This window comes from Clinocottus analis, unplaced genomic scaffold, assembly GCF_023055335.1.
Source record: "Clinocottus analis isolate CAN_PGR_092001 unplaced genomic scaffold, fCliAna1.0.p SCAF_12, whole genome shotgun sequence".
Lineage (NCBI taxonomy): Eukaryota > Metazoa > Chordata > Actinopteri > Perciformes > Cottidae > Clinocottus > Clinocottus analis.
This window is the reverse complement of record NW_027175843.1, coordinates 3,848,205-3,871,081: the sequence shown is the minus strand read 5'-3', so window position 1 is coordinate 3,871,081 and position 22,877 is coordinate 3,848,205. Positions and strand designations below refer to the sequence as shown.

General features: G+C 45.6%; 2 protein-coding genes across 2 annotated transcripts; both read right to left on the bottom strand.

The window, feature by feature from the left end:
- Positions 1 to 359: 359 nt before the first annotated feature.
- trappc10 (trafficking protein particle complex subunit 10) lies at positions 360 to 17,064 on the bottom strand. Its single transcript, XM_068572922.1, has 23 exons — positions 16,910 to 17,064; positions 13,662 to 13,743; positions 12,271 to 12,406; positions 10,192 to 10,391; positions 9,856 to 10,051; positions 9,442 to 9,553; positions 9,074 to 9,321; positions 8,776 to 8,922; positions 8,438 to 8,552; positions 7,510 to 7,586; positions 7,205 to 7,296; positions 6,030 to 6,170; positions 5,774 to 5,883; positions 5,082 to 5,614; positions 4,842 to 4,983; positions 4,608 to 4,766; positions 4,219 to 4,448; positions 3,783 to 3,883; positions 3,487 to 3,610; positions 3,186 to 3,350; positions 2,891 to 3,071; positions 2,361 to 2,555; positions 360 to 2,201 (listed from the first exon to the last, which is right to left on the bottom strand). Exons 1-23 carry the CDS (start codon positions 16,968 to 16,970, stop codon positions 1,951 to 1,953), a joined length of 3,798 nt encoding a protein of 1,265 aa, XP_068429023.1. The 5' UTR covers positions 16,971 to 17,064; the 3' UTR covers positions 360 to 1,950.
- Positions 17,065 to 18,056: 992 nt separating this feature from the next.
- Positions 18,057 to 22,548, bottom strand: cnga4 (cyclic nucleotide gated channel subunit alpha 4). The gene is made up of 7 exons (XM_068573004.1): positions 22,397 to 22,548; positions 21,668 to 21,769; positions 21,477 to 21,583; positions 20,214 to 20,797; positions 19,388 to 19,633; positions 19,128 to 19,293; positions 18,057 to 18,874 (listed from the first exon to the last, which is right to left on the bottom strand). The coding sequence occupies exons 1-7, from the start codon at positions 22,546 to 22,548 to the stop codon at positions 18,057 to 18,059; spliced, it is 2,175 nt and encodes a 724-aa protein (XP_068429105.1).
- Between the last annotated feature and the right edge of the window lie 329 nt (positions 22,549 to 22,877).

Here is a 22,877-nt window from a genome sequence, read left to right as displayed (position 1 = left end):
CGCTTTTGCAGGCAACACACACACACACACACACACACACACACACACACACACACACACACACACACACACACACACACACACACACACACACACACACACACACACACACACACACACACACACACACACACACACACACACACACACACACAGGGAGTTTTCTCATGCCACCATGTGTCCATTTTAGGCACATCCTTATTGTAATCCGACAAACTGCAAGACACTTTCCAGGCGTGTGTAGCTGAGCTCAAAATGAAGGGCCGAGTTCCAAGGTGTAGGGGTCCCAATAACTACTGGGATATTATCTTTATCAATAAAAAAAAGATGATCTTGTTTATAAAACAGCACACATCAAGTCAGTTCCAATGATTTTTTTAATATAGTTGGCAATCAAAGATGATTTGAATTTGAATCATTATTTACAAATCAGTATGTACAGTAGGTCAAAGAGCAGGAGGCTGTAGTTACACTGTGCGTGTGTGTGTGTGTCTGTGTGTGTGTGAGAGTGTGAAAGAGACACATGGGGAGGGGAGGGCAGAATTAGCTGACATTTATCCACTCAAAGAAATGAAAAAATAAATCCAATAATGACTCATTTCATTCATCCGTCCAACACTCGGACACACACAGAATAAATATACACATATTGTATATAACCAATCCACTGAGAAGTGTAAGACAATAGATAGACAATAATGTGCACTGGCTGATCTCTCTCACACATACACACGCACACACATGCACTCATCCACTCGTACACACACACACACACACATCTACAGCTGAACAGACACACACCCCGCTAGACTCATGTCATCAGTGGTTTTACATTTCAGAATGTTTGCATTTCAGTCAGAGGACACACTTTGGTTCAGAATAGCTCCTGCAGGTCCAAAAACACATTAACCTTTGCTGTAAAGCTCGTGTAGTATTAGTCATGGACATCTTTCTGTTCTTTAGGTGTTCCAATGCGTTAACTAAATAAATAAAAACTTGTGACAGGAAATGTCTTATTAATATTTTAAGGATTTTCTAGAATTAATCTGAAAAAACACTGTCTAAAAATGTAGTTATTCTTGACAGAGGCAAATCAATCTTGTATTTGATAGATAAATTAATTAAAACGTTGCGGTAATGTTTATGCATATTCAAAACAAAATGATGAGGTAATCCTCTTTCACAAGAAATAGGTTCCAACTGTCAGAAGGCTGATGGTACGTAGCAGGATGCCAGAGCGAATATTATACTTCAACATAAACCGGAGTGTGTGTGAGAGTGCGAGTGTGTATTTGTATATTTTCTGCAGCCCAGAAGAGCCGATGAGGATTATGGATCCGTCTGCAAAGAAGCATTACAGTTTGGTAACCTGCCTTGTTTTACAGTAATTTTCTGCAATATTTCAGCAACTTGAATGTGATTCGTAGAAGGCAAAACATCTGAAATGTAAAAGCGGCGACACGTGAGCCGCGCGGGAACTGAACTCCAGTCAAAAAGGTACAAGTGCTCCAGTAGTTGAGCGAGGGCGGACACACATCTAGGGCTTTGGTGCATCATGGGACAATCAGGACTGGTATTCTTCAGTTTGATGGAGCGCGACAGGCACCCGATCTGATTGATCAGTCCATATATATATTTATATATATATGTATATATTTATATTTATAACTATAAATCCATCCAATGAGCTATGTACAAAGTATGGCAAAGAAGAAATCTTTATTTAAATGTCATCAGCAGATCTTCACCGTGTCCAGTCCGTAATGTCTCCAGTGACGTGAGCGTTTCATGCTTTAGGGGGTGGGGGGAGGAGTCTATGACGGTGACCGGCGGCGGTCTTCGCCATGAACTCGTGGACCCGATCCGCCCCGGAGCAAAAGCTCAGCTGAGTCCCCCCCGGGGCCCGGGTTCGGTTCTATGAGAAGGGGGCGGGATCTCTCGCCACCGGGGTCATGTGGCGTTGACCTCCATGATGTGGTCGTCGGTGGCGGGCAGCACCAGGACCTGCTGCGTGTAGCTGTGGTTGAACACCTGCCCGGCGGCGAAGGGCTCCAGGCGCGGCATGGCCACGCCCTTCTGCTGCTGCTGGTCGCCGCTGCCCACCGAGTGCACGCTGCCCCGGCTGCGGATGCTCGCCGTGTCGCCCTGGTCGTCCAGCACCTTGTCCAGCAGGGAGAGGCTGTCGTTCTCCACGCAGCTGTCTGAGGACGGCGACAAACGGGACACGTTACAAAGAGAAAAGACGCTTGAACAAGTCAGCAAACGTTTCACATCCTGGTTCTCATGGTTGTGGCAGACCGGTGTGGTGTCCCGAGAGACGGTGGTGTACATGGTGTCCGTTTGTATGCTCGGTGTCTTACCGGGGTCTGGTTGAATGGCCACGGCTGCCGTGTGAGGCAGGTACTTCAGCACTTTGATCTTGGGGAAGGGCAGGTGTCCCGCGAACAGAGGCATCACCTCGATCTGCACCTTGTGGGTGGCGTCGGCCGCCATGGGCATGGACACCATCCCAGAACTCTTCCCGCACACCGCCCAGTTACTGCTGCTGTCGGCCACTGTGGAACACACACACGAACACACACACACACACACACACACACACACGGATGATTTGTATGTTTCATTTTTGCCTGCACCTGATGGATTTTGTTTTCTTTGAACCGACTCCATATTGTTTACGTATGTGACTAATTGTGTGTCGCAAATAATGAACATTTTAGTCACAATTGTAGTTAATCATATAGTAATTTGGCCTGTCTTACGCCATTATGAGAGCTTAAATATGTTAACGTTCACATTTGCGGCAGACTTATTATTCCCCCTCCTTACTTATCCATCTTTTTTTTGGTTGCAAAGCCCAGATGACCACGCCCTTCACCTCCCGACATACCTTCATACATGAGTTTGGTGGTTTTGAGGCCGTCTGTGTCAGTCTTGCTGTCCTCGGACGCCTCTCCCTCGGCGGGCTCGGTCAGTCGCGTTATGCACACCTCGAGCCCGCACAGGAAACCGGAGCGGCAGTGCTGCTCGCCGGCAGGAGGCAAGATCTCGGCTCTCACGCTGTACAACGTCTGTTTCAAAGACACAAATCGAGACATTCGAGCGACCGACAACACGATAAAACCTCTCGGGGAGGGGAGGGGGGGGTGAAGGAACATTGTGAGTGTTTTTTGAAGCGGACTCACGGTGACTCTCTCCAGCTGGAACTGGTAGTGGAAGGGTTTGAAGGCAGAGGCGTCTTGCTTGGGCGGAGAGAAGTTGGCGGAGAAGACGCACTCGAGGCAGGAGGGCAGGTCGTCTTTCCACCTCACCTCCCACAAGCAGAACACGCTGTGCTTGCTGCACAAAAGCTACACGCACACACACGCAAAGGATGTGGAATTAGTGTGAACATGGCCTGAGAACCATCTTCCTAAATATCTCTAATTACCCCATGATTACTCAAAAGTTTCTGTAGTTTTTCTGTAGTTTTTGCCGACTCCTCACCTGTTGAGTTTTACTGTTGAGGGACTGCAGCTCCAGCAACGCATGCTGCTTCTCCGCCAGCTTCAGCTCGGCCAGCGTGAAGTTCAAATCAGACATGTTCTGCACACACACCTGGATGTACATCCTGTGGGGTCGGGGAGAAAAGGTTGCATGAGTGAAGAGGGAGGAGACCTCTGGTTATGTTAAATAAGTAAATTATAGGTTCCTGTCGGTTGAGGATAATAACGTAGAAGAGCACATTTCCCGGGACACGAGTTGTGACACATGCATGTATTTCGATGGGGAAGGAGGCTCACCGGTCACCAGCAGAAAGCAGAGAGTGTTTGGTCTTGAAGGGGATGTAGAAGGTGAGGGCGAGCAGCGTGGAGTAGATGGACCACGGACAGTCGATGGACATCTGAGGACGGACACCAGCGAAACTTTACCATCAAATCTCCTCAAGTACTGTGACCTAAACGGATGACTAGCCCAATTATAATCACTATGTTTGATAATCAAAACACTTTTTCACATAAGTGACTCATTGTTTAGTCCATGAAACATTGGAACAGTGATGAACGCCTGTTAGTTCAAGTAAAATGTCTTGTTTTGTCTGGCCAACAGTCCCTTCTTAAAATAAGACCAACCAAGATTCATATCATGACATTTAAGAATCCGAAAATATCAATGTTTTGATCATTTTCAATAACATCAACAGTTAACAACAGTCACACCCGTTGTAACGGATCTCACCCTCTGGTCGATGGCGGTCATGGGCGTGTCGGGGTGACTGTAGCTGCGCGGCCGGTGCCGGACCTCCCCGTTGGTCAGCCGCTCGTTGGCGGGCCGGTCGCAGCCGTGCGGGATGACGCACAGGACCTCCAGGTGGAACTCCAGGGTGTGGTAAGGAGGCGTGGCGGGCAGGCTGATGCTGGTCACCTTCTCAGACGACTGGATGGACAGGACGCTTTCACCCACCAACTCTGCACACAACGGCGGGACAGGAAGAGAACTTTGTTGGTTCACAGGCTTTAGTAGACGCGCGGTTTCAGTTGGGTTTTTAAAGATAACACAGGTTCACTAAAGTCGGATTCACGCTGAAGAAACATCTAATCCAATCCTTTCCAACAGTGGGCACTGACCGGCTGCGGGGCTGGTGATGCGGGCGCTGCAGCTGGCGGAGGGCAGGATGGGCATGGTGTCGGTGTTGCTGAGCTGCAGAGCGTCGCCTTTCTTCACGGCGTAGTGACCCGTCAGCAGGGTGAACTTCACCAGCTGGGGCAGGCCGGCCAACAGGGGCTCTGGAAGCACAAACGCGGGTACGGTGAGCACCGCTCGAGCACACAAACTATGAAATAGATTTTAAAAACTCTGACCTGAGAGAGGCTCCACAGTGAGCTGGGGCTCCTGAGAATAGACTTCATACTGGACCGATGGGTAGATATGAGGCAGCACAAACTGCACCTGACCCACGGTGGCGTACAGCTGACGCAACGTGTAGGTACCCGGTTGTCCACTCTGCAGAGAACCCAGAGAGAAGGATTAAAGGTGGGAAGTAAGAAAACAACACAACAGAGAGACAAGAGAGACAGAGAGACAGAGAGAGAGACTCCTACCGGTGCTGTGAATACAATGCTGTTATTCCCAGGCTCCAACGTCACATCCTGCACTTTCAGCATCTGCGCTCCGTCCTTCACGGTAACGGCGGGGGCGCTGACGCAGTTGAGCGTGTCCAGCGACGAGCCGCTGTCGTGGCGGCGCATGACCAGGTGAGTGTTTTTGCACACCACTCCCGTGGAGTTGAGGGAATTGTCCGTGGGGCTCCGGTCCTGGATCTCGTCGAGCTCAAGCGGGGGGCCGGCGGCCGAGGACGACGCGGGGCCCGCCGACGCGTTGGCCTGGCTGAACTCCACCGTGCCCGGGTTCGCCTGCCTCGGCGCGCCCTTGGACCGTCCGTTGGTGCCCGCCCGCTCCAGTTCGAAGTGAATGCTGACGGCCAGCTGCTGGATGCGCACCGCCACGGGCATCAGACTCCGCAGGGTGAGCTCCGCCTGCAGGACGGCCCCGGAGTGCACCGACGCCGTGGCCGGACGGAACTGGAGCCGCGTGAGCTGGGAGAAAACGCCCATGCTGAGGGTCACTTTGGAGGCTGGGGAGGAAGAAAAGACGAGCAGGTGTTGACGAGGCATACTGTGACGACAAGGGAAAAACTGTGGGTGTTTTTAAAACAGCTGTTGAGTTACATTCACCACTGGAGCGTGGAGCAACCCCGTTAAGGCTTCGTGCTGCTCTGAGCGTGATCACTTACACTGATCCTCAGACTTGTCGGCAAACGCCAGAATTTCTTGACAAAAGTGCTTCCTCTCCTCCGTGGTCAGATTCACGTCACCAGCCAGCAAGGCACTGGTTTGCAAGTAGCTGCGGTGGCTCGTGAAGGAAAAGAAAACACTACTTACAGCTTTGGCTATTTAATCATCATCATGAGTCACGAAACAGAAGGGGGAATATCTGCTCGTGACTTGGCGCCACCGACTCTTACTGTTACTCTTTGTTTGGAAGGATACTCTTCAGTTCTGCACAGCAGCTTCTGACACTCGGCGATCTGCTTCCTGGTGTGAGTGACAGGGAGGCTCCATCCCTCAGATGTGTACGACTTCAGAGCTTCCTGTAAGAAGGTTTCCGCCCGCTCGGGGTCCCCCTTCCTCCTAGTGAACATAAACACACACCATATTTTTCTAATGATCCATCAACAGAAAACCGCAGAAATGAATGATGTAGCGCGTGCTTGTCTATAAAACCCGTTCAATGCTACTTTCAGGTGAAATCCACTAAATAAAAGACCAACAACATATATTATCTATATCATTTATGTATTTACACTATGAGACTGTACATTTTAATTATTTTATTTTAAATAAATGGTAGAGGTATTAAATTGCTACTCAAAATATATTTTAAGGCTGATGTCTCCTGTGAGCGCAAGGTGATGAACTATCCTTCTGCTATTGGTTGGTGTTTGGCATAAGTTGATATAATGATCTGTATTTAGAAACAATGACATCATCACGCGACATCGGAAAACCAGTTGACTTGGTTTGTTTAGCTGGAGGACCTCACGCACGTATAGGCTAAAGGGCCCTGTGTGTTTTGTTGGATTTGGCGGCATCTAGTGGTGAGGTTGAGGTTTGCAACAAATTTAAACTTCAGTCCCGAGCGAGGAGACGTAAAAACATGTCCTTGGTGTGTCCTTCCTGAGCTACAGTAGAATCACAGGGGCGCAGCATAGCCTCTGAAGAGGACCCGCTCCGTGTGTGGATATACAACACAACTGTCCTGTGATACACACTAAAAACATAGTTCCTGATATTATATTCTACCAAATGTGACACACTGCTCTGATTCGAGGCTCCGATTACACTTTGAAGCCACTTCCATCTGCAGCTTCAAGAAAGACCCGCCGCCGCACGACCGCTCTGAGAAGTATGCGTTTGAAACGTTACTTTGAACTTTGCACATTTAGGCCTTCACAGTTATTTTAAATCTCCTTCACACCCATCGCAACACATTTCCATTTATTCTGCCTGATTGGACCTCCTCATCCGGAGAGCGTGGGTGTTTACCAAGCGGCGGCTGATAGACAGTTCTGGAGAAGAGGTCTAATCAGCCACAAGAACAGGAAACACCAGCGTGGACGCGTGGGCTTTTAAGGTCGTTTTGAGAGGCGTGTGCATTTCCTTACATGTAGAACTCGGCGAGGCTCTTCCCCACCAGTCGGGCGGACCTCAGCCGGCCGATGGCCCTGTACATCTCCATGGCAGCATGAGAGAGTTCCTGATGCAAGAGGCGGCCAACGAGGCAGAGGAGGGAGAGTGGGAAGAGGAGAGAGATAAACAACCGTTTCCACTGAGGTTTCAAGGAGATTACATCATTTTTTTTTGTATCGCTTTAAGTTTTAAAACAGGACTTCAAAGGAATTTGTGACAACTTCCTGCTTAGCCAACTGCTGAAATACAACACCTAGCTGTGGCGAGTACATTGACTTACCAGGTAGTGTCTTTCAAACGCTTCCACAGACGACAAGGCTTCCTTCAGCTTTTTGTAAGGGCTCTGCAAACTGCTGACTGTGGAGGAAGACGACAGGAAAATGTCAAAACGAGGCACGGACAGTTTATTTATCGTGTTTCAGATGCTTTACGTCATAATCAACATGATCGAACGAGCTCACACTTTGTGTCAGGGAAATCCCAACCCCGAAGGGCTCGACACACAAAGCTGAAAGAAAAAGGACTTCAGACGCTTCAAGACTGCTGCTCAAACATGCACTTGAACCACAATATGTTTATAAGAAGAGGACGTCAGCGTGACGTCATCCTCTGGCTGGAAGAGTTTGGTTTCTCTTTTCTTATATCTTGGTTTTCATCCGTCCTCGTCCTACTAAATGAACATCATGCTGTATTGAAGAAGACTTGAAACTAGAGATTGAGACCATAAACTCATGCTAACAATGTTTACTGAGGGAATAAATCAAGTGAAAAGTAATTTTCTTACAGACTTCTATACAACCAGACTTCTTTCTTTTGAAAAAATAAAGTTTTGCTTTTCTGGTGTTTTCAGCCAACAGTCGTCCGACCGTGGACGAAATAAGAAAAGGCAGAAGGCGAAAGAAACCGCACTAAATGGGTGAAACCACAAATCCATCCGGCTGAACAGCCAGTCAGACATCCAGTCAGTTCTGTATCAGCTGACCTGCTCCTCACGAGGGCCGATCAAATTACCAGAGCTCCTGGGAACAGACGACCACATGCAACGCTTAAAGATGTCAGATTGTTAGCTCGGTGTGCCGGGGCCATAAATCACAATCCATGTGTTGATGTCATCGATGGGAGGGAGGGCTTGAGACTTTTTAAATAAATATATATATATAAACCTGCAATCCACTTCTCGTTACCACCCAGCAGGTCTGGAGACTCACCAGTCTCGGGCCTCTCGTCCCCAAGTCCGGCCAGCAGATCCACAGTCCTGTTCAGGTCCTCGGATGTGGGTCCCTTCTCCGACACCAGGCCGCAGAGCTCCCCTAGGGACTTCAGCTGGAGGAGGCAGAAAGAATAAGGTAGAAATAAACTCATTATTTGGAATATATATATATATATATATATATATATATATATATATATATATATATATATATATATATATATATATATATATATATATATTTGTTTACCAGTTATTGGCTGTTTCTGGAACGTGGAAACAGTCTCTGTCTCTATACATCTCTATCTTGCTATCAAAGCCAGCGTTTTTAGTTACCTTGTCAGTCGCGTAGGCCCATAGCCCGACGGTGTGGGAGCAGTTTGCAGCCAACTGGGCCGGATCACAGCAGCCCTCGATCCTGTGCAGAACCTCCAAGCAGCTGAGGAACACCCAGCAGTCCAGCGCCCCCTCCAGCACCGACACCTGCACAACAACGTACAGTATTACAATCAGTCCGTTTGGGCTTTCAGTGTAGCGTTGCTGTCCATTCATCAGAGTGGATAATGAGGATTCCCAACTATTTGTGCAACGCCTGACTTCGTGTCTCATGAGGTCTGTTTGATCCCGTGTTTACCTCCAGCAGCTGCAGCTCCTGCACACAGTTGTGCAGCAGCTCCAGGGCCCGCTGGGTGACCTCCCAGGGCCTCAGGAGGAAGATGAGCAAAGTGCACTGGCGGGAGAACAGGTAGCTCCGTAGATCCAACAGGCTGGCCTCCCCGCGCTGGATCCCGTCCCTCTTCTCCATGTCGATGGGCCGCCGGAGCAGCAAGCCGCTCCAGCTGCGCACCGGCGCGCAGAACGACCCGAGCCAGTTTGCCGTGTCTGCGGTAGGGAAGAGTTAGAACCGTCAGACCACATGGACCCCTGATCCCGGAGACGGAACGCGTTTTGGACGAAACGCCATTCCTTCCACCTGAGAAGACCGGGGGAGGGGCAACTCACCTCCAGCTCCAAAGTTAAGCACGTATTGGGTAAAAAGAGCGTCGAGCTCATCGTACTGGACCAAGGCATCTTCAAACTGCTGCAGCATCTCGAAAACAAAGGCCAGCTCCTCCTGCGCGTACACACACACACACACACACACACACACAGTAATGTGAGACAGTTGAAGTAGGTCACTTATTCATTTTGTGATTATAGTGGCGGTTACTCTAGACAAAAAATAAAAAGGTAGTGTTCCCTCGCACCAGACTCCCTTTAAAAAACCTCTAATTTTACTGTTCAAGGGGTCTGACAGTCTGCTACGCGCAGTCCTGGTTCTCCCGCACCTCCATGTTGGTTTAATGTAATCATCTGCATCTAAATATGCACAAACAGCAAATTAAAACTCTCTTTTTTTCTCTCCTTTCTATGCACCTGGACCATGAAGTATTCACAGAAGCTCCAGCCGGGCTGCGTGCGCTTCTCTCGGAGCGTGCGCATGTCGTCTTCAAAGCGCCCCAGGTTCTTGGTGAAGGACATGAGGAGGAGGGTGCGCAGCTTGAGCAGCAGGGAATTCCAGGATTCCTGAGACCTAGACGAGTCCTTCAGAGGATCGGACAGCACCACACATCTGCGTCAAAAAAAGAAAGAAGGACAATAACCGTTACATACTAATAATCAACATGGTTTCTTGTACTCACAGGGTATTGATTACGTTGCCTGCACATGAAGGGCACTAGTAAGTCAGCCTGTCGGGAGCAATCTCCTCACCTGTCGTTCTGCTTGTTGCAAAAATCACTGCGGATTTTGTCCACGATGGACGACCGCGGCAGGATGTTGGTCTTGTTCTTCTTCTTGGTATCGTTGGTCTCCACGACGATGATGACCCAGTCCACTGAGCCGTGAGTCCGCAGGCTGCTCTGCCATCGCGTCATGTCCTCTTTCACCGTGCTCTTGTACGCCTCCGTGTCCTAGGATGAGGCGAAACATAATGAGCGAGACGACGACACAAACACGATATCACTGATGCATGTCGCATAAAAACTGATTGAACGGCGGAAGAAAAGAGGGAACGGTTACTTCTCCTTTAAGTGAACCTGCATGTCGCACACAACGAGGATGTTTGCACATCGGAAGACATCAGAGGACGGACGTGACAAATAGAATGCTGGCCTGCAAGTTGACGTTTCGTAATGGCTGAACTTATGCGCTCCTAAACCCGGTGACGAGGATTCACTCAGTGCTGCTTGAGGGCACCGCTCGTTTAAAAATGGTTGGAACGGATTAGAGGCGAGACGTGATGAGACGGGTTGTTATTCAACAGCGTGCGTCCAGCGGCAGGGAAGAGGAACTGAAGCGCCGGTCCGTCGCACTTATTGTCACTTGTTTTGGAAGTGAACATGCAGTTACAGTTTGAAGGATCACTTTTGGGGAAATGTTTTTTGTTTTTTTTAATTATTGTAGCTTCTACTTCCTCCTCGTTACATTACAAAACGTGCAAAACAAGCGTTGTTTCAGTCTAAAAAAGCTGCCGTTGCAGGTCTGCTGTGTGACACTGTTACTGTGTTCCTTTTGCTCTACACAAACACTCTACTCTCACACTAGAGGCACAGTCCTGAGGAAATGTCATGAGTCACGCGCCGATGATAACACTGCCTTGAACTAACCAGCTGCTCAGTCAGCAGCAGCTTCCCGTTTCCCTTCCCGTTCTTCTCTCATCTGTTTTTCCTGAAGAGTTTAGTCGAGCTGGTGCAGTTTCGGGCTGCACCAGCTCGACTAAATTTGAGTGCACTTCATTTGAAAAGAGATTTTCATATAGAACATATATTTTCTTTCCCAACCAGAGTGTCCATATATTTATTTTTAATTGTCATATGCACACAGTTTGGATTAAAGTCACGATTCGCTGTGTCTGCACATTTTACAAACCACCAGCATGTGCTTTAAAAAATGATGCAAGCATGAGGATGGATGCCCCACTAGCAGAACCGTCTCTAAGAGGGCACTGCAAGCACTAAAACAGGCAACGTTGTCAAAGTAACAGGCCTACTTTCCCTCCATATGCATGTGGAAAGCCCTGTGCGTGCATGTCCACCTTTTACAGACATGGAATAATGCCAAAAATTATCTTAATCTGAGTTACCTTGCATATTTAAAATGCTCACTCTGTGACTTTGCATATCTGCCGCACGGCGCCGTCTGTGACCTATTTTCATATTTTTCTTTTCTTTTCCCGGCGAGGACGCCGGTAAGTACTCGTCTATTCTCAGAGTGCAGACGAGGACACGCTCCCGATCCTCCGTGACACACGGGAGAGCGTCGAAAAATGCCTCGGGAGCTTTCGGTGCCCGTGGCCGCGACATTAAAAAGCTGACCCGCGTTGGCGCCGCCGTCGCTCTCTGCGACGGCTCGGCTGTCACTGAGCGCGGGATAAAAGTGTTCTCATTGATGCGTCTTTACAGTCATGTCAGACGATGATGTCAGCGACGACGATGACCGCAACACAGCCGCTCGACTGTCACAGGAGCCGCATATTGCTCATTAGCCTTTTAGTTGACAGCTTGTCAAAACTAACCCCGAGGACCTCGTCTGCGCTGCGTGTCCCGAGTGAATAGATTTCATTAGAACAGTTCTTTACTGTCTCACTGGAACAGAGTGTTTTGTCCGAAGGGAATTTTAAAACAAGCCCCTCCCTCCCTTTGTATCCCGGTCCAGTCTGATAATGCACAACGCAATAATTAATGTTTCCCAGTCATCTTAAATAAATTACAGCGAATAGATGATGAGCGAATGATCGAGGTTGGTGTGCGAAGGCTGTGTGTATATGTGTGTGTGTTTGAAGCTACTCACACAGCAGTCGGTCCAGTAGATGTGGAGGAAGGGGAAGGTGAGGAGAGCCTTGTTGCCCTCCTTGGGGAGGAGCTCCTCTTTAAACTGGACGAAGTTAGCCTCAAGGTGGATCATTTTTGGTGCGCGGCCATACGTCCTGCGTGGAACAGCGAGCAGAGTTTAAGAGGGTCAACTACACGCTGCTTGCGATGATGAATATTATTTTAAAATCCCAGTTAACCTTTACATAACAAATAACAAACATTTAAGAACATGATTTTCTTACCTATTTAAATAATAATAATTACATAAATACTTTCTACATCTTGTATACCAATCCATTTATTATTAGTATTATAGGAGACTGCTTGATTCCTAAGCAATGATGACAATGATAATAACAGCAACAACAATAATAATAAATCCAGGATGTGGAGTATGCATATTTCCCCTCCTTCCCTTTAACCTTCACAACAGGAACCCCTGGTGTTGTTCATTCACCGATGTCAACCTCACACTTCAGAAACCACCAGCGTCTCCTTCTGAACACCTGCCAACGCCAGGATGTCGCCTATCGAAACTTTGACACTCATCTCGGGTGTACGTACGACTGTGACTTCAAATTTTCTGACCTTAAACAGAATTAAGAAAAAAACCTTGAAAAGAATATCAAAACGGATATGATACAGAAAAGCTAAAACAAATAAAAAAACTTAGGTGTAGGATAAGAGGGAGTATTTTGAACCCTCAACTCTGTTGGTCGAGACGCCGTCTATCAGCTGTTACCGCCGCGTGGGCGCGGTGCAGAGCGGCGGCCGCGAGCCAACCGGTGGGGCGCGCTCGCATACACTAGCAACAACGGCCAACAATGTCAACAAAGCAAGGAGAAGATCGGAGAACAACACGCGCATAAGCAACTTCATGTGGCTTAAAACTCGAGGTGAGGCAATTTCCCTTGCTCAGCCATCAGAGGAAGCATTCTGACGTCGTACACAGCAGCATCTCGTGCAATATACTCCAGCACGCATTGTCATTAAGTCGTTCAAATTCTCAAGCACTCCCAGTTATGTGTCTCTATCATAAAAGAACAGAGGTTGTAAAGGGAGTGAGACTCTGACCTGGCACTGACTCAAACTCAAACTTCTCCTTCTCCAAACAGTTGATCAACTACTATTTCTGCACATGTCGCACTCACTGCTTCATGCGTGCTGCTTGTCTTTTACTGTGAACGTGTAATGCTTGTTTTTTGTTTGTGATGATGTTAAATGTCAGACTCATTGTACCAAAAAACATAACAAAACTAAAAAGGCAAACTGAAAAATCCTCCAAAACAAACCAAAAAACAAAAAGCTTTACAATGATATGGACTACTGTGTTTTTCCCAGCATGCATCGACCAAGGACAGCACTCACCTTCTCCACTCCATTGGCTCCCTGGGAAGTTGCTGGGCCAATGAGGTATAGAGCGACGTGAACAAGCTCTGGTCTCCAGCACCTGTGACAAAGAAAAAGTCAAAGTTAGGCTGGAAATGAAGACGTTAAAAAGCACTAAAATCTAAATCCAGAGGGACAAAACAGGAGGATATTTTGTACGTAATCGGATGCCATCATACTAATGTAAAAACTAACAATATAACACCCTCAAAAAACCCGTGAAAAGCAGGAAAACAACTTCAAAAGGGAACATTCCCTTAAATGAATACTTGATTTACTGACAGTTTTTAAACATTGAGGATCCAAATGCCAAAGACAGTGCGCGCTTGGAAATTACAACGGGACACAACCGTGTCGGGGAGAGCATCTGTGTCGCAGCCTGCTCATTAGACAGTTACTCCACAAACAGCTGATGCGGTGGAGCTCATATGCTTTCAACCACTCGATTCCAGAAAAACCTCCAATAGTCTTTGTCCAAGAAATAACACCACACAGATGAACACATCCAAGAAGATGTCCTTTTCATGAATGACGACAATAAAGTGTATTTTCTGGTATTTCAATAAACAATTACTCTATTGAATCTTAACATATGATACATATTGTGTAGACCTGTGTGAGTTTACTACTTGACAAACGAGAAGCACTGAAAGCTTTTCAGTTAGTTAAGATGCAAAATGAGCGTGAACTGTTTCAAGTGAAATTAGAGAAGAAGAAAAGAAATTCTCAGCTACAAACCGACTATGTTCACATGCATTCAAACACACATCACATTAAGACAGAAGCTTTAACTATACTGGTACATTTCCATAAAAATACTTCTTATCAATTTTTTCATCACCGTGTCATATCAGGGCACAGAGGCTGAGGGGTCCTACGTGGAGTCCTTGCAACAAAATGAACCGCATCGGCCGGTCTGATTGGAAAGACAAGACCTTGATCTTTTTTTAAAGAAAGCTTTTAAAGGGGACACATTATATGCTCATGTTCAGGTTCAAGCTGATGTTTTGAGTAGGAAACATTTACATGCGTCAATGTTCACTTAACACATTACCGCCTTTTGAAAAATATCTGTGTATATATATACACACACACACATATACATACACACACACACACACACACACACACACATATATATATATACACGCACACACCTCTGTGTGAAACGTTCCATTTTAGCACCTGTCTCTTTAAGATGCCTTACAAAAAAGCCCAGGTGGGGGTATATATACGGGTATATATTCTAATGCGACTGCATTTGACATAGGAAAGAGAGCCAATAACTGAGATGGAGATGGTGCCGTTGAGCTTTATTTGAGGGCTGTTTTTTTTACGTTGTAGTATCTTAACCAACTAAGTCAGTGGACCAGAATCCTCACCTGCGGGAGAATCTTAAACTCCAGCTCAACTAAAAAATTACTTCAATGTCACCACCACTGCTCCACTTAAGAAAAATACTGTCAACCCAAGCAGCAGTGTGTGTTTTGATAAACATGGACACACGAGGCAATCGTTCCAGCTACACTGGAACTGGACCACATCCACTGAGCCACGTGAAAAGCCCTTTTAATAACAACCCCACTAGAAAAAAAAACACAAGACTAGTCCCTTATTCACCCTGCGCGAGTAACTGCAGCACTCAGGCTGAATCTCATAGTGAGATGCATCCAGTATCCCTTTGCTGCCGGCTGTTTTTAACACAAAACACCACTGCGTGTGTGGCGAATGTCAAAACTATCACATCACATGCCACAAGTCATTACACAGTTTTTATAAGTCATTTGCATGTGCAGTCGTACTGTGGCCCTTTTTCCTAAAAGACATTCCAGCGTGATCCAGTGAGGGAGTCATTTAGCTTAACGCGTCCGTGGCTGAAATCTTTCCAGTGCGTTAAAGCTTGCAGTGTCGTTTCCAAATAGAGCTGACCTTTGAATGTTCACACAGGCTATCAAAAATCTCTTATCAGATGCAGGCCCTGAAACGCAAACATCAGTCCAACCCCTGTGGCCACGGGGCGAGTGGATCTTGGCACAAAGCATCAAGTAGTGGTGAGAGTACAAACACTGCTCATCTCACGAGTTACACATTTAAAAAAACATAAATGCAGGCCTTTTTTATTCATAAGTCTAAAATCTGGGTTTGGGGACATGCACATTTTTTGGAGGGGGCTCACACAGGCAGTCTGAATGCAATTCAAATCAACTATTGGTGAGAACACAACACATTTCTTAGAATATTCTGACATGCATCTAGTGTGTATCCGCTTTGCAGAAATTCTTTCAATTTAATTGCAGGGACTGTCTGGGTCAGGGCACTGTTGTATGGCTTTACACATCGTGCTTTGTATTACTGTAAGCCGGCAAACTTTAAAGAAAGGACTCTTTTACATCTCTTAAATTCCAAAACAAGATTCCTCTCCACGATATGGCAACTTCCCCATTCATTGAGGAAACAATTTGGGCAACTGGAGAGGACAATTTGTCCCCGGAAACAGCCTGAATTCTGCAGACTCTATACGACTTGCAGGTGAAAGTCATAATGGGATGAAATGCTAATTTCTTAATATAATCAGATGAAATAAAAAATAAAAAAAATCATGCACCTGAGTGCACTCGCTGCCTCTCGGGGTGCAGGTTGTTACCTGGACCGCCGTGTGCTAAAAATGGAAGCAGCCTCCGCTACAAAGATAAGCCTGGCTCCCACCACCAGAGTCGGCTCCTAAAATAACCCCTCCAAGAAGCTTGCATGAGGATTCCATGAGGATTTATGAATGGCAAGCTGACCCCCAGGCCACCCACACGTCATGTGGCGGACTGCTGTCAGAGCTGCTACCCGGGGAGCACTGTGGCTGTCCGTCAGCGAGCGAGGTGGGGATCCTTCCCCAAAACTGCAGCAAACTAGCCGTGACGTTACATCGTTAGCCGGGCCTGTTTAATCAGTGTAGCTGCGAGCTAGCTGAGAGGGAGAGAGAGAGCTGCCGTTTCCCCAAGTGGACATTCATGGCAGACAGTGTTGTGGTTATGGAAGTATGAAACTATTAAAGCCCCGACAAGGAGCGACTAAACCACACTTCGCAACACACAGGAGAGCCTCCCAGCTGGTTAATGTGGGTAGCTAGCGGCTAGCCTAGCTGGAGCGAGCTACTGGATGTAGCTAGCTAGCTAACTGTCAAGACCAGAAAGAAAATAAGACTGAACGTCTCCTTTTGTTTAATAAACACTCACATGTCACAATCGGCTTGTTTTCCATAGTATAGATGATCGGCTTTTCCTCTTGACACTCCATATGTGTTAGCGGTAGGACTCCATGGAAATTATATACAAACCGAGCTTTATTATTAGTAAATGCTTATGTGTGCAGTTGTGTTGAATCGATGGGGCCTGTGTCCCCGCTGCACTTCCGGGAAGTGCGTAAACTATGCGTCATTAAAGGAGCGACCTGTGCTTTTTCATGGCACCCATGACAGGTGTTTTGATAAAGAGAGGTAGAATACCAGGCTGCTGTCCAAGTACTAACAGTCAAATGTATTAACTATTTTAAAAAAAGTTAAAAAATAACAATAGTCATTATCATACACTTTATTTATTCAGCTCACGTGACCAGGATTATCACATACCTGACAGCAATAAGGAAAATAAAATGTGATAATTTAAGTAATATAAATAAATGATATGAATTTTCCTTAATTTATATATATATAAATTTATATATATATATACATACATACATATATATATATATATATATATATATATATATATATATATATATATATATATATATATACATATATATTAATCAATGACATTTGAATGAGATTTAAAAAATAGTAACAATAATGTTGTTAGAAATGGTTTAAAGTCTCACCTCAGGTAAACCCAACATTGTTCTACATAATCATATATTTTAATATGGTGTTATTACTCTGACTGTAGGCTGCAGGGAATATGGGTGACTTTGATATTATCATGAGAATCAAATTATGAATACATAATTTTCGTTTTCTTTGCACGGTTAACCCTTTTTCCTGAAAATAATTTACAGCCATAACCTAAACGGTGCCTGCAAATTCAATTAATTAATTCAGTAATGTTCAGAGATAGATTTTATTACTCCAAGATGGTCTAATTGCTATAGTTCCTCCATTGAATGAAGAAAATGTGTTTAAATAAAGAAATAAATTATTGAAATCAAATCTACTGTCTAGTTTCAACAGTTTTGGATGATATGCATCCACATCTGTGGGGATACAATGCTGCCATCTAGGGGTAAAAGGTTGTATTGCACAGTGTTTCAATAACATGTTAAGATCTTCAATATTTTTCAGATAAAACAAACACCCACAGTCTTTTTTTGATATAATTTAGTTTTTCATTCATTCTTTTTCTGCCCTTCATTTTTTTGCTCCATCTCCTCATGTTCTGGGTCTTCTTCAACCTTTTTTCTCTTCTCTTCAGATTCTCTCGCTCCACTTTCCTCTTCTTTCTCATCTTCGTATGTAATCTCAGCCCCATCTCCTTTACCAGGTCTGTCATCTCCTTTCGCTCTGTTTTTCTCTCCATCCTCTTCTCTTTTCTTTTCCCGGTCACTAGGGTCATTCAGCCCACATTTATCTCCCTCCACGTCCTCTTTTGTACTTTTAGTGCTCTCTCCGTCTCCTTCTTTGCTCACATCAGCATCCTCTCCCTGTCCCTGTTGTTTCACCTCTGCATCTGAACCCTCATCTGCCTCCCCCTCTGCCTCTTCCCGCTCCCATCCAACCTCCCCTACAACCTCCCCTCCCACTCCTTCACTTCTCTCCTTTTCTCCTTCTCCTTTCCCATCTTCTGGCAGCTGAGGCTCCATGGCTGCCAGCTCCCACTCCAGCAGCTCCACCCTGGCCTGCATCTTGCGGTGGCTCGACTCTAATTCCGACATAAGTCGAGCTAGTTTGGTTTGCAGGATTTCCAGTTTTCTCTCCAGTCTGCATATCTTGGTTTCGACTTTCTCGGCCTCCGCCTCCTCTTGCTCTCCGGTCTCCTCCAATATGCCCATCTTGGTGAGGATCTGTCTGCCTTTCTCCTCCAGGTGACGCTTGGCTGCAGGGAACTCGGACAACACATCCCTCAAGTCTTCTTTGGACAAGCTGAACAAGTCAGAGTAGCCTATGCTGCGGATGTTGGCAGTGCGCCGATTGCCTGACTTGTTACCTAAAAAAAAAACATGTGGTGTCTTTAAATCTTAAGTGAGATTCTTTTATTTTTTTTAAACAAGGGATTATCTAAAAGAAGCCCATCTCAGAGTTCAAAGGAACAGAATGGAAAACTATCAGGTTGAAGCTTTAAATGAGATTTTCTTTTTTTGAATTTCTGTATTGTGCCAAGAATTGGCCCATCCCCTCTCACTTACATGTAATATTAAATACCGCATCACTATGCGCAAAATACTTGACGCTTGACGTACCTTTGATATTGAGGATGCTAATTTCCCCAAAGAAATTGGATTCACTCAGCACAGCATACTCTGTGACCCCGTCATCTGCTACGACTGCAAGTTTTCCCTCTCTGATGATGTACATTTCATGGCCCACGTCTCCCTTCCTGCAGACGTACTCTCCCGGGCTGAACACCTGCGAGACAAAAGGCATGAGAAGTCTCTTCATCCTTTTCTGCAAGCATTTCCAAATCATTTGATGAATAAGTAGCATGTCCCTCCCCCCTGACCTGTGGCGTCAGTTTAAGCACAAGCTCCTCCAGCAGACTTTTCTCACAGCTCTGGAAGATGGTGACTTTGGAGAGCGTGGGCAGGTGAACGCTGACGGCGATCTCTGTCCTCAGGTGAACGGGCAGCTGCTGCAGGATTTCATTCTCTCGCATGATCTTTTTGTTGATGTGGAGATGCTGGTACCAGCTGTCGATGCGCTGACGAAGCTCCTTGCTAATGTGATGGCTACGCAGGTACGCCTTCACCTGAGAGAGGAAAAGAAGCGTCTTATTTTCTGTACAACAAATGACATTAGTGTCTAGCCAAAGAATGCAAGGAAGCATGAGCGAGTGACAACAGAAAAGTTTACTTTTAGTTTCATATGGGACATGAATTGCGGCCCTTTTTTCCAATATTGTTCCTCCCACCCTTCACCCTGTGTGGACTATAGCTCTCTCTTTTGCTCTGAGCGTCTAATCATGATACAGGGGAGTTTAAAGTGGTGTTAGTTGAACATGCAGCAGATCGGTATTGGCGCTGGGGCATTGACCAAACCGGCTTTGATCGAATGCAGATTACCAGTTTGTGTGAAGAGCAAATCTGCACATTGGCTCACCTCCAACAGTCTTGCATCGCAAGTTGCTAATCAAACTGTAAACAACAAGCAGCCCATGTAAAATGAAGTCTTGGTCCATAAAACCTACTAGCTACACCGGATCCCTAGAAATACAGCCCCTTTCTCTCAGAGACTTATCAATCGTAAGTCCAGTGGGTTCCAAGATTGTATCAATTACAGAAAATGTCAGGAAGAAGATTCATTTCAGAAACTGAGGTTTTCTAACTTACCAGCTCATGGTTAGGGAAGAAGACATTATCACGGTCCCTGAGGCTAGTGATGACATTGCCAACATTGCCAACAATCGATGCAAACACCAGCACGGCAATGAGCAGGTCTGCAATCATGAACAAGTACTCTTCTTCCCTTTTTGGCAGGGGGGTGTCTCCCACTGTGGTGAAAATCTGGGCTGAGAACCAGAAGCAATAAAAGTACTGACGGCGCATGGAGGCAAACGCCGGGTTGGTCATGTTGGGGTACACCCAACGATCACTTCCGAAGCCGATGTAGCTGGACAGTGCAAAGTAGAGGCAGGCGTTCCAGTGGATCAACACAAAGATGTAGATCATGAGCTTGGAGATGCGGAAGGTGTTGGGGTAGGAGGTTCTCGTCTCCATGCGATCAAGGGCCTCGGTGAGTCGAGGAATGCGTAGAAGTCGGTTGATCCTCACCAGCGGAGCTTGGATGCCAAAGACAAAGTAGAGCAAGTCGGTCGGCAGCAGGGAAACCAGGTCCCTGAAGAATGTTTTGGAGTGCAGGTAGCACTTCCTCAGCTGAGCGACGTCCTTGATCAGGATGCCTTGATCCAAGTAACCTGTAGCGGGAAGAACAAGGTTTAACAAAGCCCAGAATACACTTCATACACTAGTTACCAAGTTAAAGTGTGGTTGTCACTTAGATCGGGATATTAAATCCATCTGATTTGAAATAGTTGTTGGCCCAGTGCTTTCACATCAGGAAATATTTCCATATTTCTCATTATCTAACCTCTCAAGATGATTGTCTGGCTGCAGAGTTGCTCATACACCTTTAAATATTGTCCTTAGAATATTGTTTCCATTATAGCATATTGAATTGACTACTGTGCATGGTCAATTTAACACGATAGCCATTGATTGTTATAAAAGTTACTATGGGAACTCATATTTTCGGAGGGTTTTGGAAGTCTCTGTGGTGTGTTTGCGATCATCGGAGACCCTTTAGAAAAAACGTCTCATTTTACTGCAGTGTCCATCTCAGTCCTGGTTCTTTTACTCACGTCACTCCCTTTGAGTTTCACAGTCTCGGTTTTAACTCCCATTTAACACAAATACAGCATTAACTCATTAATTCTGTGAATGATGACTGACAAATAAATACAAGTAGTTCAGTTCATTACAACTCGGCTGAAACGTCTTGTCATATCCATTCTAGTGACAAATAAAGGCTGAATTTGAAGAGTTATATTCTATTTTAAAGTCAAAAGCAACAAAATAATAATACAGAATATTTACCAGTATGGACAGTGATGATCATGTCTGCCATATACATGAGGTCTGCCAGATAGTCCAGTGTAAGCCACACAGGCAGGTAGCTCAGTGCGATTGTGGTAAAGCATGTCCTGAGAAAACATAACCAATGAGACAATGGATGTCACATGCATGCAGGTTATATGAGGGATTCATATCTGATATTTTCCATGTACCTCAAAATGATGATCACCCAGTTGTAGACGACAGGAAAGATCATGACCTGGAGCCAGACATAATAAAACTGTTCTGCCGGATCAACCACCCACTCTTTCCAGCTTATGGGGAAATGATGACGAGGAGAAAAGAGGACGATCAGTCATGACGATGTTGATGTAACATGAGGAGAATTTTTACATGGAGATTTTGTATTTTTTGGTTCTCTACATAATAATAATAATAATAATAATTTTCAAAATCTGTCACCGCATGATTTCTTAAAGTGAGGTGCTATGGGAGTGAACTAAGTTTTAAGATTAGGGGTGTTTTTGAAAGAGGAATAACAGTGTTTTCATCATCTGTTTATTGGGATGAGTATAATTGTAACTTTTTATGAAGGGATTCTGAATGCTTTCATAGTATGATAACACATCTTTAGGATTCTGTGGAAATAATTAGATTGATTCTTTCCTGACTTGTTGGTAAGGTACTAAACATGATCAGGTAGATGCTTTTTAAAATAAAATACCTAATGAAATGCATAACCAAGAAAATACAACTGTGACAAATGTTCTTATTATTAATAAAAAATACTTTCTTTCAGTTACATCCACTGGCTTATAGGACATTCATTCTCCCACCACAAGGCTTGTTTGTTCTTCACCAATGCAGAAGTGATGAAGTCTGAAGAAATGAAGAAATGTCCTCACACTAATTGTAATGAATAAGATCCATTTATTACTTACTTAATGTTCCACTTTAGACCCAGATTGGCGTTGCGTTTCTCTTCATCCTTGACTCCATCTTCTCCTTCCTCCATTACTTTCTTCCCCCGTTGCCACCTGAGCAGTCTCTGCGATTGGTTACCTCTAATGCTAACATCGGCTGTTTTATCCATTCTCCAAAGAGTAGCCTGAGACTAACACATTTTATTCAGGGAGCATGACCTTTGCTCTCGTTTCCTCCTGCACGAGCGTTGCCCTTTCTCGGACAATACGTCGAACAAGGTTGACCTGCATCAGGCAGAGCGACGTGGTTCACCTAACAACAAACCAGGTGATGCAGGTCTCCATGGAAGAAAACCACAACAGATGTCATGTGTCCTCTGGGAATTCGTTCTTCCTCGAGAAAACCAGAGAGGTCTTCCTTTGCACACCCCAGAGGCTGTTAGAGACAACAAACAATAACAGGAGCTAGAGCCCAATAAACGGGGGAGGTGTCACTGTC

Excerpts from the sequence above, each read along its gene's own strand:
- trappc10 (XM_068572922.1), bottom strand. The coding sequence starts at position 16,970 with ATGGAGTGTCAAGAGGAAAAGCCGATCATCTATACTATGGAAAACAAG. Across the intron at positions 9,322-9,441 it reads GCTTAACTTTGGAGCTGGAG|ACACGGCAAACTGGCTCGGG; the intron begins GTGAGTTGCCCC and ends TCCCTACCGCAG. Across the intron at positions 3,351-3,486 it reads TCAACAGTAAAACTCAACAG|CTTTTGTGCAGCAAGCACAG; the intron begins GTGAGGAGTCGG and ends GTGTGCGTGTAG.
- cnga4 (XM_068573004.1), bottom strand. The coding sequence starts at position 22,548 with ATGGATAAAACAGCCGATGTTAGCATTAGAGGTAACCAATCGCAGAGA. Across the intron at positions 21,770-22,396 it reads GGTCTAAAGTGGAACATTAA|CTGGAAAGAGTGGGTGGTTG; the intron begins GTAAGTAATAAA and ends TTTCCCCATAAG. Across the intron at positions 19,294-19,387 it reads TGCTTAAACTGACGCCACAG|GTGTTCAGCCCGGGAGAGTA; the intron begins GTCAGGGGGGAG and ends TTTGTCTCGCAG.